Below are 17,771 nucleotides of genomic sequence, written 5' to 3' on the forward strand. Positions count from 1 at the left end.
GATGTAATGGCTACCAGAAAAGCGGCCTTCCACGACAGATGCTGTAAAGAAGCTTTGTGGATCGGCTCAAAAGGTGGGCCCATCAACTTGGATAACACCAAGTTCAACTCCCACGGAGGAGAAGGGTTTCGAACAGGGGGGTAAACTTTTTTCAACCCCTGCAAGAAGTCCTTGACCACCTGCATCTGGAAAAAAGAAGGTTGACTGGGAGACCTCCTGTAAGCTGTAATGGCAGACAAATGGACCCTGATGGATGCATACTTCAAGCCTGATCTAGCTAAGTGAAGGAGGTACGGAAGGATGACGTCCTCCTGCCCCTTTGTAGGATCAAGGTGATTCTCCCTACACCAAATGAAGAACCTCTTCCACTTAAACGCACAAGACGCTCTTGTGGAGGGTCGCTTCGCTTCCTTGAGAATATGCATGCAGTCAGGTGGTAGACCTAAATGTCCGTATTGCAGGACCTCAGGAGCCATGCTGTTAAGTTCAGTGAGGGAAGGTTGGGATGCAGAATCCTCCCGCCCATCTTGGACAGCAGGTCCGGCCTGTAAGGCAGCCGCCTGTGAGGGCGAACTGAGAGATGAAGAAGGTCCGGGTACCACCACTGGCGCGGACAGTCCGGAGCTATGAGGATCATCTTCATGTCGGATCTGAGCAGCTTGGATACCACCTTCGGAATCAGAGGCAGGGGCGGAAAGGCGTAGGCAAATGTCCCGGACCAATCCATCAAAAGAGCATTCCCCCTGGTCCCTGGACGGTGGAATCTGGACGCGAAGGCGTGGCATTTTGAATTAGTGTCGTCTGCAAACAGATCGATGTCTGGACGACCCCAACAACGGAACAGGTCTGCCACCACGTCGTCGTGCAGCACCCAGTCGGGCTGATCTTCGAAGTGCCTGCTGAGTGCGTCTGCCTTGATATTCAACTCCCCTGGAAGGTGTACTGCCACTACCGAGAGGTTCCGGGCGAGCAGCCAGTGCCAGATCGCCTGTGCCTCCAGGGAGAGGGGGCATGACCGAGTCCCGCCCTGTTTGTTCAGGTAAAACATGGTCGTGGTGTTGTCGGTCTGCACCAGGACTGAGTCGGTCTTGATTGCTGGGAGGAAAGCCTTTAGAGCAAGGTGGACTGCTCGAAGCTCTAGCATATTTATGTGGTAGCCCTGTTCTTTTGCAGACCACCGACCTTGTATTTGGAGGCACCCCATGTGGGCCCCCCATCCTTGCAGCGATGCATCTGTCACCACCGATTGCACCGGAAGTGGCTGGTGAAACGGGACTCCCACCAACAGATTGTCCTGACGAGTCCACCATGCTAGGGAAGATTTCGCTACCTGGGAGAGAGAGATTCGATCTCCCCAACGGCCTGTGGACTGATCCCATTGGTCCTCCAGGGCCTGCTGCAAAGGTCTCATTCGCAGCCTGGCGTTGGGAATCAGAAAAATGCAGGACGCCATGGAACCCAGCAGAGATGCTACCTGCCGAGCTGACTGCCTCCGCATCTGCTGCATAAGCCTGCATTTCCTCTTCATTGAAGACAGTCTCTCCCCCGAAGGATACGCTCTTCCCACGCTTGTGTCCAGAACGGAGCCAAGGTAGTGGATGGACTGTGTGGGCTGCTGCACGGACTTTGCCATGTTGACGTGAAGGCCGAGAGCATGCAACTGTCTCAGACAGATTTGGAAGTCTTTCTTCACCTGCTGCTGGGATGGAGCCTTCAGCAACCAGTCGTCTAGGTACGGGTAGACGAAGAGACCCTGCTTGTGTAGGCAGGCTGCCACCACTGCCATACATTTGGTGAAGACTCGCGGAGCCGACTTGAGTCCGAATGGGAGGACTTTGTACTGGTAGTGCTTGCTTCCAACAACAAACCGCAGGTACCTGCGGTGATGTTTCGCTATTGCAATGTGAAAGTACGCCTCTTGGAGGTCCACCGAACACATCCAATCCCCGACTTGCAGATGTGGACATATATGGTGAAGCGCCAACATACGGAACTTCTCCTTGACGATGACTTTGTTTAGGAGACGAAGGTCCAGAATCGGCCGAAACTTGTGCTCTTGATCTTTCTTGGGCACCAGGAAGTACCGGGAGTATACTCCTTTTCCGACCTGCGAAGGAGGAACTCTTTCTATGGCCTGTTTTTGCAGAAGGGCCCTCACCTCCTGCTGGAGCAGTTTTAAGTGGTGAGGACGGGACCTCTTTGGCGGGATGTCTCTGGGACGCGCTCGAAAACGTAGCGCATATCCATGACGCAGTATATTCAGCACCCAGCGATCTTTTGTGATGCTGTCCCACTCTGCTAGATGTTGTGACGCACTTCCTCCCACTGGAGTGGGCAACGGCCGTAGAGGAAGCCACAGCTCATGACTTTCCTCCTCTCGTGGTAGTGGAGGACTGTTGCTGGTGTCCACCTCTGCCCCTGCCGGACTTTCCGCCTCGAAACTGCGACTTTCCTTGGGGTTTGCTCTGAGACCACTGAGGGGTTTGAACCCTCTGTTGAGGCCCCTTGCGTTGGGTGGGTCGAAAACGGCGCTTGAATTCCTTTTTCTTCTCCAAGCCCACAGCTTTGAGGGTGTCCAGCTCAGTTTTCATGCGCCCCATCTCCTCATCCGTGTGAGTGCCGAAGAGGGAGTTGCCAGAGAACGGGAGGTTTAAAATCCGTTGCTGTGCGTCTGGCTTGAGCCCTGTCAGCCGCAACCAGGACGACCTTCTGGCGCACACGCCGTGTGTGTAAGAGTGGGCTGAGATTAGCGCACCGTCCGCCGCTGTGCTAATCGACTGATTAGCCACCAGAGCCCCTTCAGTAACAATCTCCTCAAAGAATCGCTCCATCGAGTCCCAGAGAGCCCTATCGTATCTGCCCAGAAGCGCCGCCGCGCTGGAGATTTTGAGGGACGCCGCCGCAGAAGAGCAGGCCCTGCGTCCCCAGGAGTCCTGGGTTCTACTCTCCTTATTTGGAGGAACGGAAGAGGAGGCCGACGCCGTCTGACCCTTTCTTGCAGCTGCCACTATGACGGAGTCCGCAGGCGGGTCCATTTTCACAAAGACGGGGTCAGAGGTAGCTGGCTTGTATTTGAGGATAAGAGCCGGAACCGCTTTGACTGTCGCCGGGGTGAGAAAGGTGTCCATGACTGGTTCCATGATTCCTGGGACCAAAGGCAGCAGTGGACGAGAGGCAGACTTCTGGTGAAGTGTTTCAAAAATCACCGACGTGGTGACTTGGGGGACAGACATCTCAATCCCCAGCTTCTGCGCTCCCCGCTGCAACACCTCCTGGTAGGTGTTGATGTCATCAATGGGCGAGACCCTGGACTGCCCGATAGCGTGGGTGAATAGTCCCTGATGGATGACCTGGAGGACGAGGAAGAGGACGATGATTGAGTCCTCCGCTTCCGGCGATGATCACGAGCCCGTGATCCAGATGAACGCCCCTCCCGTCTGGGGGAGCGCGATCTGCGTCGCCTGTCGTCTGGAGACTTCTGACGTGTTGGCCTGGGGGGACTAGCTCTGTCCACAGCCGCCACCAGCCGTTGCAGCGGAGAGACATGCACTGGGCTGACGTATTCCCGCAGCCTCCTTGTAGCCCCTTTGTCCTGCCAATGACGTGCTGGCAGTAGCCATCTGGGCGACAGATTAATTGTCCCTTGAGTCTGAGGAGAAGACCTACGGGGTTGGCCTGCAGGTTCTCGTGGAATCGCCTGTCGTGGAGATGCCCCTGGGTGAGAGGAGGAATGGCGCGACGCCGACTGTCACCAGGACCACCGACCTGTCCGAGGCCTGTCTCGACGTCGAGCGCGGTCTTGACGTCGATCCGTGGCGTCGTTTCCTTTCTCGCCGGGACTCTTCTCTCGACGTCGAACGACGCCTCGATGTGGACCGGCGGCCATGTTCAGTGGGCGAAGAATGCCACCTCGACGTCGAACGGCGATGTGAAGCAGACGACGGAGGCCCTCTCTCCCTCGACGCCGAACGCCGCGGGGACGCCGGCGGAGATGCTGCCACTCTCGACGTCGACGCGGATGCCAACCTTGACGCCGAACGCCGCTTGGACGACGACGGCGGAGGATCCTGCTGTCTCGACGTCGAACGCCGATGGAGCCTCGACGACGGAGGGGATCGTACCCTCGACGACGGAGGGGTGACACTCCTCGACGCCGGTCGTCGCCTGGTTGACGACGGCGGAGGGTCCATGCTCCTCGACGCCGATAAACGTCGAGATGTCGACGGCGAAGGCTCTCTGCTTCTCGACGCCGATCGCCGCTGGGTTGGCGACGGCGGAGGTTCTCTGCTCCTCGACGCCGATCGTCGCCTGGTTGACAACGGCGGAGGTTCCCTGCTCCTCGACGCCGATCGTCGCAGAGTTGACGACGGCGGAGGGGTGGTGTCTCTCGACGCCGAACGTCGCCGGGTTGACGACGGCAGAGAGGCTCTAGATCGACGCCGATCGTCGCAGAGTTGACGATGGCGGTCTGGACTTAGACGTCGATGATGTACCTGCTCTCGACGGCGAGCCCGCTGTCGAAAGTCTCTTTTTGGAAACACGACCTACCGGAACATCTTTTCTCAGCGCCGAGCCCGACGCTGAGGCGGAAGGACGAGAGGACTTGCTTCTAGATGAATCTCTAGGCCTCTTGGAGCCCTTCCTCACCGGAGATCGGCCTCTGGATGGTTGTGCCAGGCCATAAACGCGAATTCGCTCTCTGTCCTTCAAAGTTCTTTTGGACATGCTCTGGCAGTGAGTACATGTTTTGGAATCATGATCCTCCGGTAGACACAGGATACAGACCCTATGAGAGTCAGTCCTGGCCTTCTTGCCACAAGCAGGGCAAGGATCGAAAAGAGAAGGCATTTTAAGTTGGAAAAAATGCCCAAAAATGCCTAAAAAAGGCAGCCTCTTACTGACTTAGATGTAAAACGTCGAAGTAAGGGAAAAAACAGTTGAAAAACAGACAATATTTTCTGACAAACTCAGAAAAAAGTGGAGCTCTGTTGCCAGGATCCTTCCATAAGGAGCCGGAAAGAACAACTGCCTAACTGCCACCCCTGAGGCATGATGGGAAGGTGGGGGTCAGGTGTGCCTTAAAGGCACGGTGTCAGTTTTTTGCTATGCAGCTATGAGTTAGCTTTTCAGTCTTTTTAGACTGGGTATTTGCAATGCAGCCTGGGAGCTTCCTATGCTTTGTGTTTTCTAAGAATTTCTGCTGTTTTCTAAGCATTAAAACAGTTTCCAAACAAGTTATAATGTTGTTTCTCATGTTTATAATGCTATTTTCTTATGTGTAGTGGAAATTACTTACAGCATGGTTCAGCTCTAGGGTTTATGGGCTGCAGTTGCTTGTGTATACATATAGGTATATATGTATGGATATATATATGTGGGGCACATATAATATACTGTTTCCGGGATCCCGCACATGGGCGGGAATATTCTAATGCTTATGACTATTGATGAGGATCCCCTGGAAGAGAACTGTGTATTATACTTTTTTTTCCCAGCGTGTAGGAAGGTTATCATCCATTAAATAAATGTCATCAACATAGGACACTGCTGGGTCGTCAAATTGTTGTGCAAGTTCTGTACCTCGGGCTGAAAACAACCTAGTGCTGTTCTTATAAATACCCCTGAGGTAAACAGAACTGTTTTTGAGAACGCGCTGAAGCTTGTCAAGTATCTGCTTTCAGGTGCTATATATTGGCAGAAAACCCCATTAAAGTTATCTTATGTTGTTTCTTATTTTTTACACACTATTTTGTTCATTAGTGCTGCTCTGTGAGAATTTTGTACTGCTAATGTTCGTGTAGCTGTGTTTAAATATCTGTAATCCAATACTAGATGATGAGATTGGTCTGGTTTCATAACTGGAAACAAGCGATTATTCATAGCAGAGGTGAAACCTTCTATTACACCTTGGTATTCAAGTTGTGTGACAATCTCTCTACCTTGCTGTAGTAAAGTAGCCCTTTTTGACATGGTCAGTCCCACATTTTGCCTGGTAACTGATGTGCTTTCGACTGGAAGTGCACTGGGTTCCTGCTAACCAGGTTCCCAGTGCCAGAGCTCCTTCCCAAAACTGTGCAGTTGTTACCACAATTGGCAAAACCTTTAGCACCCTCTGCAAGTCCCTAGTAAATGGTACTCTGGGACCTAGGGCCTGAGGTACTAAAGAGGGTCCTTAAGGGCAGCAGCACGAATTGTGCCACCCTAAGGAACCCCTCACCAAGCACATGCAAGGCTGCCATTGCAGGCTGCGTGTCTTGGTGCAGACAAAAGTGAAAACACTGCATGTCACACATCCCTGTGCGCCACGCCCCCTAACACTGCAAGTGATATTTGTAAGTCATCCCTACAGCGGGCCTGACAGGTCTAAGGCAAAGTGCTGAATAATACATGCGAGAGCATACCTGCATGAGCAGATATGCCCCTGTGCTGGTCAGTCCTTTCACTGCCAGTTCAAATGGACAGATAAGCCATTAATAAAAATATGTGCTGGATACTGGTAAAAACGAGTTCCCCAGCTACATGAAGGCTTTACTGAAAACAAGAATGTTTGGCATCAAATATTTCATATTGATAAACCCCCACTGAGACAAGTGATGGATTTACCAATACAGAGGGCACCTTTGAGGTGCCCTCTGAAATCATACCAGCCTCTGGTGTGCTACCCTGGTTTCTGCCAGCCTGCCACCTGAGACACTGATCTGACCTCCTAGGGTGGGAGCCTCTGCTCTCAGGAGGCCCAGAATAAAAGCCTGCCCAGGAACAGGATGTAACACCCCCTCGCACAGGAGGACCTGGTGATTAGCCTCCCCAAGCCGGCAAGCTTCAAAGAGTTGCCGCCTTTGGAATGAGAGTCTGGCTCCCCACATAGAAGAGGAAGCCGCCCTCCTTTGCCCAGGACCCCCTTGGAACCTGGACAGGTGGGAAAATGAGTTAGCCTGGTAAGGGTGCCCCCTCCAGGCTAGTACCACCCCTAAGGTGAGCTACATTGAGATGGACATCATTTTTCTGAAGTAGCCATCTTTGTGATGGCATACTTCGGAATTCTGGGACATAAGGACCTCAAGGGTCAGTAGCCCATTCCTTTTGGCTACTACCCTACACTCCCCTAACATCACTAAATTCAGTATTTAGGGGAGTCCCTGGCACCAGAAAAGCAGATCTTGATGACTCAAGAGAGAGGACACTGATAAGCAGCAAAAGCAGAGAGGAGAGAAGAAGCAGCTGACTTGGTACCAGCCCGATAGCTTGTCTGCATACCTCGTCAAAAACTGCACCAAAGTCTACTCGTTCTGCAGCTGCTGACTGCAGAACCTTGGATGGACTGCCTGCCTTCGATAAAGAACCAAGACCTCCTCTAGGACAGCTAAATTGCTCCCTGCAACTTGCAACAACTCCAAAAGTTAGGACAGCAGAACCACCAAAAGCAGACAGCTGAAGCCACCATTGCACAGATCACTCCAAGCCAGAGTCTGGCCCAGTAAGGAAAAACCGGATGCCGAACGACACCTCTGCGCTAGTCGCCCCTGGGCCATGGAGAAGAGCACCAAGGGTGTTGCTACATCCGAGCATTGCAAGGCGTGAGCCCTCCTATTTGTTCAGTCCAACAGAGCCTGCAGCCTCTTTTCGCAGAGACTGATCTCCATAGAACAACATTGTGCTCCCAACGCTGTTTTGCACCCAGCTACCCTTGTGCTGCTGGTGGCGCGCGGTTTGTGCTTTGGACCTTGCCCACCACTGACCTTAATTCCTAGAGATTTGTCTCGCAAGTTGTTGCACTGTAACAGTTTGCAAACTTGCTATTACTTCTATAGGTAACATTGCAGAACTCAAAAACTGAACTGTGTCCACTTTTTGAACCCCAAAAAAATCATTTAAAAAAGTATTTACCTAAACTATTTTTCTGATACCTAAACATATATAAAAGATACTTGCTATTTTTATAAAATGGTGTGGATCTCCTTCTTGAGTCGTGTGTGTCGTTTGATTATGTGCATGACACTCCATCTATATCCCTAGCCTTACAGGGCAACAAATGTGTGTTCAACTCCAGAACTTGACAACCCGTATCCCTCAAGGAAATCATAGTAACAGATCTAGAAACATTTCGCTTAGACTCTCATGCATACCCAAAGAAATACACAGGAATACTCAGCAAGGCACTTTAATATGTATTGACGCTTTGTGATTCTTGTATAAAATATATACGCGGAGATAATCAATGGAATTAACTAGATTAGAGTAATTAGCATTACAAGAATAGTGAAAAAGATGAAAATGTCCACTATTGTGCCAAGGTAGTGACTGTGTGCATGCATATAAATACTGTGTATAGTGTAGCCCTACGCTCCCTAACCTAGTCTTGCTTAGGGTGGGTGATCTGCCAAATCCCCGCCCGGGTGGCCTAACTCCTGATTACATGTGGGTAAGTGCCATCAAGCTGCTCGTCTTGGTGTAGAGCTGGACATCCTTAGTGCTGGTAAGCAGGTATCAGCTGAGCTGGAATTCCAGCATGTAGTGACCTTGCAGTGCCAGCTTAGAACTCCTCTCCCGTAAAAAAGGAAGTGATTCTGTAATATATAATCACCCCCCATGTGGCCACGTCGCAACCCCACTCAGGCTACAATTGTTTATTCTAGTTGGATAGCGTTGTTACGTACTGGACAAGGACAAATAATATTTGCGCAGTGAACTTGATACCTTGAACTGAATGTTCAATGTGTCTTGATAGTGTACCTACGAAATGGAAATGTAAGCAATGCAGATTCAGAGAATGTTATCCTGCATGGCCACGCACACAAATGTATGTCAAAAGTCACTGTGTTTAAAACAGAAGGCACTTAAGAAAAATGCACATGTATATTGTGGAGTTTCTCACAGGGCCTATCCTGAGCACGTGACACTGTGTATGGGAGACCCCATGCAGGGCTTGGTCCAGGCCCTCAGGAGAATGTTGGTGAGGGCCACATTAAAGGGGAGTAGGAGCTCTGTGGGGCTTACCCTGTGTTGAAGGACTATGTCAGGACGTTAGTCTTGACCTCAAAAGTGGGGGGATGCAGGTTGAGGACCTCTGCAACACTTCGCATCACCATAGTGAAAGATGCCCCTTGCTCTGTGGTGGGGCCTGAAGGAGAAACCAAGCCAGAGTCTGGCCAGGTCTCCTGAACACTATCTTCACCCAGCTTTTTCTACTTATTCTCCACCTGATAGGATTCATCCTCCAGGAGGCCATAGACCTCTCTTCATTGACCCTTATTGGGTGTTAAAGGGTGGCAGGTCCGGGGCGGGTTGATGTGGTCCAGCAGCACCGTACCGAGTGGTGCTGAGGCGGCACAGTCTTAGAGTCTGAAAGAAGGATACTTTCCTCTTCATAGAGTGTAATCGGTGGTGCCAAAACTGCACAGAGGGGACTGGAACTGGCAGAAGTTGGTGCCAGTGTGGATCCAGAGAGCAGGGCTGGCATCTGAGAAGAACCCGCTGGAGGTGATCGAGCAGGGGCACCTCTTGGCTCAGTAGAACTCCCAGGCGTCAGAGCGCCACTGGTCAAAAGATGGAGTGCATGCCGCCCTAAAACTCCAACAGTTAGGCAGGCGTCGCTCCAGCTCTGGGGAACTCCGAAAAGCATGGAGGAGACCCGGCTGTTGGGTCCACAGGTGGAGTGCTGTAGCGAGGCCTAGAAGCACAGTGCTTAAGAGAAGCCGAAGAACTATTGACAACAACTTCTTGCACTTCAACAACTTACCTGACGTAAATGACAACTTGGGAGTGGGGTGTAGATAGTTTGCAGGACCAGCTACGGAAACAGACAACAGATCTCCCTCTGGATCGGAATAGAGAATGGCATGGAACCTTCTTTGGCTGCGCCACTAGGCACTTAATGGTCCGCTTGCGAATTGCCTTGGAATGCATTCATTTGCAGTTGGCACAGGTCCTGAATTTGTGGGTTAGCCCGAAGAAGATGACTGACTTGGCCCAAGCCGTAACGGCCAGACTGCTCCTCCAGCAAACCTGCTCCAAGAAACTGGTGTGGCCCGCAGTCAGCAACCTCCAAGAACCCCCAGGACCTGTGCTGACTTTAACAAAGATTTGTGTTTCCCATGGACACCAGATTTGTCCAACAAAGAAACCAACACAAGGACTCCGAATCCACGCGGATAAGCGACACTTGCACGCCTCTGCACCAGACGCTCATGGCCAGAGTCCAGGTGGCCCACGACCCAGTAAAGTCTCCCTGGCTATCGTAACCTGGGATTCAGTGTTGGACAACCTCTCCTGACCTCCCCCTGGACGCCTGCAGCCTAAACTTGAAGGGTTTCCCTCAATCCCCCCCCCCCCGACCGGAGCTGGTGTGAAAACCACACATCTAAAGACACACCTGCAGCCCCAGGGCCTTGGTGAGCCCAAACGACGGTGCCACGGCATCCCCCCCACTAACTTACCTCTTCAGTAATGGAATTCCTTCAGCCAGCCTTTGGAACCGAGCCTGTAGCCATTTCGTCCGACTGAGAATCTCCATTGACTCCTCTTTTGCACTCTGCACCCGGCCGCCTCAGTGCCACTGGTGGTGCAGTCTCAGTGCTCCTTAGTGGGCACTCCAGTGCTGATCCTCACCCCCCAGGGCTTGTGCCTCTGAACTGCAGGTACTTACCTGTAACTGATTCATCTTCGAGGTGCGCCCAGCCTCCATAGGATAACATTGGGTCCAGTGACCTCTGCACCTGGCTGCCCCAGTGCCGCTGGTGGTGCAGTACCTACCTTGGTCAGACCCTTGCTCAGTGGTGACCAAAACTCCTGAAGACTGAATACCCAACCAGTTTACTTACCTGTAAGTTACTCACCTGTCTTTGTCCCATAGGACTGCATTGGTCGATCACTGTATTGTACTAAGTGTGATCCAGTCTACAAAATATCTTTTTCTGTACTGAAAAGCATTGCATGGACATGTAAAGTACTGTTTGATGCTATACAAACCTATTGACAGTAACCTGAAAGTATTGCATAAAAGTCTACTTACCTGTAACTGAGTTCAACTTGGTTCCTAGAAATAAAAGTAACTACAGTAATATTTTTCTACAACCACTGGTCTTGAGTCAGCCATTAAGTGTGTGTTCCTGCTTCGTTTGAGTGTGTACACCAAATGCATTCACACTACCCTCTGATAAGCCTAATTGTTCAGCCCAGCTATCTACTTTAACCTCTGCCATACCTTCAGTGACTCACTGGACTGTGTGCACACTTTTGTTGGTATAGAATATACAGAGCCAGTTTCCTACAAAAATCAACCATGCAAAAAGGTGTACTGGGGTCCATGCAGGCAGTGGGGAATTATTCAAGCTTTTAGAACAATCAAAGAGGATCCTACGTTGCAGAAAATGAGATCCATCCCCATCACAGAAGATATGTTATCACCACCAGAGGAGCAACAAAAAGCACTATTTGAACCAAGCTATCTTAAGTCTCAAGCATAAGACTAGATATACTTTCTAGGACAAAGAGGGCTAGTGGTTAGCTTTTCAGATGTCAAACCCATGGACTGCAATTCTGATTAAGGCATTTCACATTGGAGACAGCATGCTGCTGAGCACACACCTCCCTGTGGCACAGTTTCTGCCGATTGTGGGAGTGGTTTAAAATTGGACTAAAATCCAGAGTTTAGCACTTTATAAAACAGGTTGTTTACTGCAGAGCAATACTAGTTAGAGGTCATAGTCAGAAGAAAAGTGTTTCCGTAGGAAGCCATGAGATGAGGTACCCGTTGGAGAGGTTACTACTCTTATCTCTTCTTTGAAGATTAGATGCACAGGGCCAACACCTGATATAGAGAAGGGATTGACTGCTCACGTCCAGTGTTATTAATTGGGCATGACTCCCAGATCTTGGAAACACTGCAAGCTCCCCAAGTACAGACTTGTCATTCTTGATATGAATGCAGCTTTGTATCAGTGCATCACATTTACGGACAAACTGAGAATTTGTGGACAAACTGAGCATCTGTGGTGGTCAAATTCCAAAACGTTATGCTGACCGGGAGCAACTCGGTCAAAACAAAACTGGGGACATTGAAAACATGTACAGTATATTAGTATTCACAAATGTCATTCTTACGTCAATCAAGATAACACACAGTGTACATCATTTTTAGAAAAATTCAACTTCATTATAAATGTTTGGACAAACATAACTTGAGGATGAGGCCCATGACACTATTACAACAATGTGTAAAGTTTAATGAAATTAACACGTTGGTTTCAAACATTAGTTCTGTATTTAAAAAATCTAAATAAAATTACAACTTTTCTGCAAAGCATAACATTAAAACAGAATACATATGCTCTTTGCAGGTGTAAGTGATGGCCATACCTAAAGGGCATACTGATCTTGGTTGCAGATGAGTCTCCCACTTGTGTACTATGACTTGGCAAGGACCACTCGTAGTCTGCAATTTAAAAGTTACAGCAACATCTTTTTCATTATTTGTATTTTTCAATTACTTTAACCAGGCTGTAGTAGATTCATGAATAACCCTCCCCTAATCAATTCACACCACCAATTTAAAAATAATGTGCGAGACAGATCTGAAGGAAACATTAACTAGTATTGAAGATTCATCCTGGTAATCTTCATTAATAAATATTGAACTATTTTGTTTATATACAGAATCCCAGTTCACTTTTACAAGTGATAATCCATTTAAAAAGTACAAAAGTACATGTATTTGTTTTTTTAACTATATGCCTATCTGCAGGATACATTAACAACATTTATTTATAGAAAATACAATTTACCATAAATTTTACTAGTGCAAAACTGACAGCTGAAAACTCTTTTCACTAAACTTTTTTAATGAAACCAGGAAAAAAATGGCACTAGGTAAGCAGCATTTGCATGAAGGGATACTGCATCTTTAAGGTGCCAAGACGTGTCCCTACACTACACGGCTCTACAGCAGTTTGCCACCTGTGTTCGTTTTGATGAAACTCCGGATTTTTACCTCATATGCAGTACCATCCCGATGACACCAAGGGAGGAGTTTGGGATTTTTAATTCTTCATTAAGGATTCTCATGATGCAGAAGGAAAATGCTACTTACCAGTATGCATCTGTTCTTGGCATGTAGAGCTGCAGATCCACACACTATGCATAGATCGCCATCTGGTGTTGGGCCAGGATGTTTGCACTTGTTTTTGTCTTGGAAAAGTCTTTGGAAGTCACGGGATAGGTGACTCATTTGGATGATAGTGCGCATGGGCATCGGCTCCATCTTCAGATTGTTTTTCGCCAGCAGGGAAATGGAGTTTTGTGAGCACAGATAAGATGCCCATGTATGCTGTATCTAAAGATAGTACTGGAACAGATAAAGGTAGCCGGGGAGGTGGGTGGGCGTGTGGATCTGCAGCTCTACATGCCAAGAACAAATGCATACTGATAAGTAGCATTTTCCGCTCGAGGCATATGAGCTGCAGATCACACACTATGCATAGATTGTATAACAGTACCCGTCCCTAGCGGCGACCACCAGTATCTGTTGCAGTAGTTTGAAATAGTGTTTTGAGTACAGCCTGGCCCACACTAGCTTGCTGTTTAGATTGCACATCTACACAATAGTGCTTTGAGAATGTGTGCGGTGTAGACCATGTAGCTGCTTTGCAGATGTCATCTAGGGGAATGTTCCCTAAAAATGCCACTGAAGCCCCTATCTTTCGTGTGGAGTGGGCTTTAGGAGGAACAGATAATGTACGTTTTGCTTTGTGATGGCAAGTTTGAATGCATTTGACAATCCACCTTGCTATCCCAGACTTGATATGGGGTTGCCTTTATGTGGTGGTGAGAATGAAACGAAAAGTTGTTCAGTCTTGCGAAACTGTTTTGTTCTTTCAATGTAATAAAGCAGTGCTCTTTTAACATCGAGTGTGAAGAGCTCTTTCTGCGACTGTCTGTGGTTGTGAGAAAGACACTGGCAGTTCTAAAGACTGGTTGAGATCGAAGGGAGAAATAACTTTAGGAAGGAATTTTGGATTAGTTCTGAGAACCACTTTGTTATGATGTAGTTGTAAAAATGGCTCTTGGATAGTGAGTGCCTGTAGCTCACTGACTCTAAGGGAAGTAATGGCCACTAGGAAAGAGACTTTCCATGTTAGAAATTGTAGCTCGCATTTGTGCAGAGGTTCGAATGGAGGGCCCATTAGTCTTGTGAGGACAAAGTTCAAATTCCACACAAGTGATGGTGGAACCCTGGGAGGAATCATTCTTTTGAAGCCTTCCATAAACGCTTTGATGGCAGGTACTCTGAATAGTGACATGTGTTGTCTATTTTGTAAATAGGCTGCTATGGCAGTAAGGTGTAGTAATCTAATAGATGTGTATGCTAAGTTACACCTGAGGAGATGCAGCAGATAACCTACGATGTGTTGAATAGACACATCTAAAGGATTGATGTTGTGACAATAGATCACAAATCTTTTGCACTTGGCTGCATAGCAGGCTGTAGTGGTGGGTCGTCTAGCCTCTCTGATAACATTCATACAGTCAGGGGGAAGGTTAAGGTACCCAAATTCTAGGACCTCAGGAGCCAGATCGCTATGTCGAGCTATGCTGGGTCCGGGTGTCTGATCTATCCACGGTTCGGAATTAAGAGACATGGGGAGAGGTGTAGTTTTTGGTGAGGACTACAGATAGTTTCAGTAATGTGGTGTACCACGGTTGTCTGGCCCATGTTGAAGCAACTAGGATGAGTCAGTGAATGTTGCTGCAGTTTGCGCACAACCAGTGGAATGAGTGGGAGAGGCAGAAAAGCATATGCAAATCTGCCTGACCAATTCATCCATATCGCATTGCCTTTGGACAATGGGTGTGGGTATCTGGCAGCGAAGCTTGGGCAGTTGACATTTGTGTGTGGCGAAGAGATCTATCTCTGGTTGCCCCCACATGTGGAAAAACGGTTGAAGAATTTGTGGATGAAGTTCCCACTCGTGAATCTGTTGCATTTGACGACTTAACAGATCGGCTAGATTGTTCTGGACTCCCAGGACATGTTGGGCTAGGAGAAAAATGTCCTGAGGAATAGCTTATCTCCATATGCTTTGCGCTAGTTGCGAAAGCTGTTGGGAGTGTGTCCCGCCTTGCTTCTTTATGTAGTACATGGCTGTCATGTCAGTACAGACTAGGACAGCCTTGCCTGATATGTATTTTTGGAATGACTTTAAGGCCAGGAATATAGCTAGTAATTCCAGGTGATTGATGTGGAGTATCTTTTGGCAAGGAGTCCACCTGCACCTGCATGGTGTAATGTAATAGATGAGCTCCCCAACCAGAGAGCGATGCGGCCACTGTTAGCACAATCTGTGGAACTGGCTCGATGAACAGTCGCCCTTTGGAAAGGTTCTTGGTGTTCCACCATTGCAGAGAGCGATGAGTGCGACCGTCCACCAAAACCAGATCGGTCAGCTGACCCTGAGCCTGGTTCCACTGACGTGCTAAGCATTCCTGCAAAGGGCGCATCTGGAGTCTTGCGTGAGGTAATATAATTATGCAAGAGGCCATCATCCCTTTGAGTTGCATGAACACTCGAGCTGGAAGTGAGTTGCAGCTGAAATTTGGTTATGAGGGCTTGTATGGTTGCTATCCTGGCTGGACTGGGATATACAAGTGCTTTGGAGGTGTATATTGTGGCACCCAAGTACTGTGGTATGTGGGACGGTTGTAGGTGAGACTTTGCGTGGTTTACTGTGAGCCCCCAGTCGTGGAGTAGCTGGATTGTGGTGTGAGTGTGATGTACACACTGATTGTATGAGTTGGCTTTTATGAGTCAATCGTCCAAGTACGGGAAGACGTGAATGTGCTGTCTTCTTAGATGAGCTGCGACTACTGCCAGACACTTGGTGAATACTCTGGGTGCTGTGGTGACTCCGAAATGGAGTACCTTAAATTGGTAGTGTTGACAGTCCACTACAAATCTGAGATCTTTCCTGTGAGAGGTGTGAATGGGAATATGAAAGCAGGCGTCCTTGAGATCTAAAGTGGCAAGGAAGTCGCCTTGTGAGAGAAAAGGAAGGACCTGTTGAAGTGTGACCATGTGAAAATGGTCTGAGTGTATGTACAGGTTTAGGGGTCTGAGGTCTAGTATAGGTCTCAGAGAACCGTCCTTCTTTGGAATGAGAAAGTACAGGGAGTAAACTTCTGTGTTTTGCTGATGCAGTGGAACTGGTTCTATTGCATGTAGGAGGGAGATTACCTCCTGCTTTATCAGGTGACATTGGGCGCTGTCTGGGTGGCATGTTTTGGGGGGGGGGGGTGAACTATTTGTCTCACCCACCTGTCTGTGGGGATGTTGTTCCAGACAGGAAGGAACTGTAGCAATTTCCCCCCGACAGGAGTGGAATGGTTTGAAGGGGGGGGGGGGGGGGGGGGTGGAGTAGCGGAGGGAAGTCAGTGGGTAGTGGTGGAGGCAGAGCGGGTATTGTTGGTCTTGCCTCTGCCCTTGTTATTATTGCCTCTGTAGCCTCCTCTTTGGTAACCTCTGGTGAAAATAGTTTGGGTGGGAGTTTTGTAAGATGTAGATGGGTTGTCTGAGAAGTAGCCTCTGGAGGTGCCCCTGTAAGAGGAGCGAAGAACGGAACGTCTGGGAGCTTGCGATTGCAAGGCTCCAATTGATTTAGCCGGTAGGTCCGAACAAGTGTTGCTGGTCAAATGGCTTATTAAGAATGGCAGTCTGGACTTCAGGTTTGAAACCTGAAATGCGTGGCCAAGCATGTCTACGCAGCAGGACACTTGTGTTGATCGCTCGTGAGGCGGTGTCTGCTACATCTAGAGCGCAGTGGATGGAGGTGTTGGTAATAAGCTTACCCTCCTGTATTAGGTCGTTAGCCTTAGTTTTATCTTTTTCTGGAAGATGCTGTAGAAGGGTCTCTAGCTCGTCATAATGAGCCCTATCAAACCTCGCTAACAAAGCTTGAGTGTTAGCGATACGCCATATGTTAGCTGCTTGTGACGCTGTGCGCTTACCAGAGGCGTCTAAGAGTTTAGACTTTGTCGGGTGGTGGAGCATCTCCGGAGGTTTGAGAATTAGCCCTCTTTCTGGCATTGGATACTACCAAGGAGTCTAACGGTATGTGGCACTTCATGTATGCTGGTCTGCTGGGGCAGCTTTATTTTTCTTTTCAATCCTGGGGTTAATAACTCTAGCCCTAACAGGATCTTTAAACCCCTCTGGTGCGTGTTTAATTACCCCTTTTACCTCGTGACTGGAAAGACTTCTTCGAAGAAAAACAAGAGCAAACATCCGGACCCAACACTAGATGGCGAGCTATGCACAGCATGTGATCTACAGCCACATGCCTCAAACATTATAGTTTTTACGACTATCAAGCCTACGATACACAAATTAAATTATGACAGCTGATTTAGATATGTGGATTTTATACGGCGTTCAGATGAATGTTGTTGAAGGTTCAATAATCTCGAAGTACGGTGGTGAAAACTAAAAGGGTGGGGCATGGGCTGCAACTAGTTTGTTGGCTCGCAGACTGCTCACAGGCTCTTCACTCATCACTCTACCATTTTGATGATCTGATTGCTTGTAGGCTTAGGAAAGGAAGAAGGGAGTGGGAGACGGGAGGAACTTACTTCACTTCCAATCAGCAAGCCAAAAAATACCTATACCTAGGAGAAGGGAAGACATTAATAGGTGGGCTGCTCTTCCTACCTTTCCCTTAAAATCCAGACAGGAAACAGATGTTAGCAACCAGCCGTGTAAAGGAAAGCAGCTAAGTCTAATC

General features: G+C 48.7%; 1 protein-coding gene across 2 annotated transcripts in view; it reads right to left on the reverse strand.

Moving 5' to 3' along the window:
• Positions 1–17,771, reverse strand: part of GPCPD1 (glycerophosphocholine phosphodiesterase 1) — a 701,876-nt gene that overhangs the window by 579,256 nt on the left and 104,849 nt on the right. For both annotated transcript variants that reach the window (XM_085612626.1, XM_085612627.1), the window contains exon 5: positions 12,358–12,433. In XM_085612626.1, coding sequence (XP_085468752.1) covers positions 12,358–12,433 — 76 coding nt within the window. The remainder of the gene's footprint in view (positions 1–12,357; positions 12,434–17,771) is intronic.

This window comes from Triturus cristatus, chromosome 6 (genome assembly GCF_964204655.1).
Source record: "Triturus cristatus chromosome 6, aTriCri1.1, whole genome shotgun sequence".
Lineage (NCBI taxonomy): Eukaryota > Metazoa > Chordata > Amphibia > Caudata > Salamandridae > Triturus > Triturus cristatus.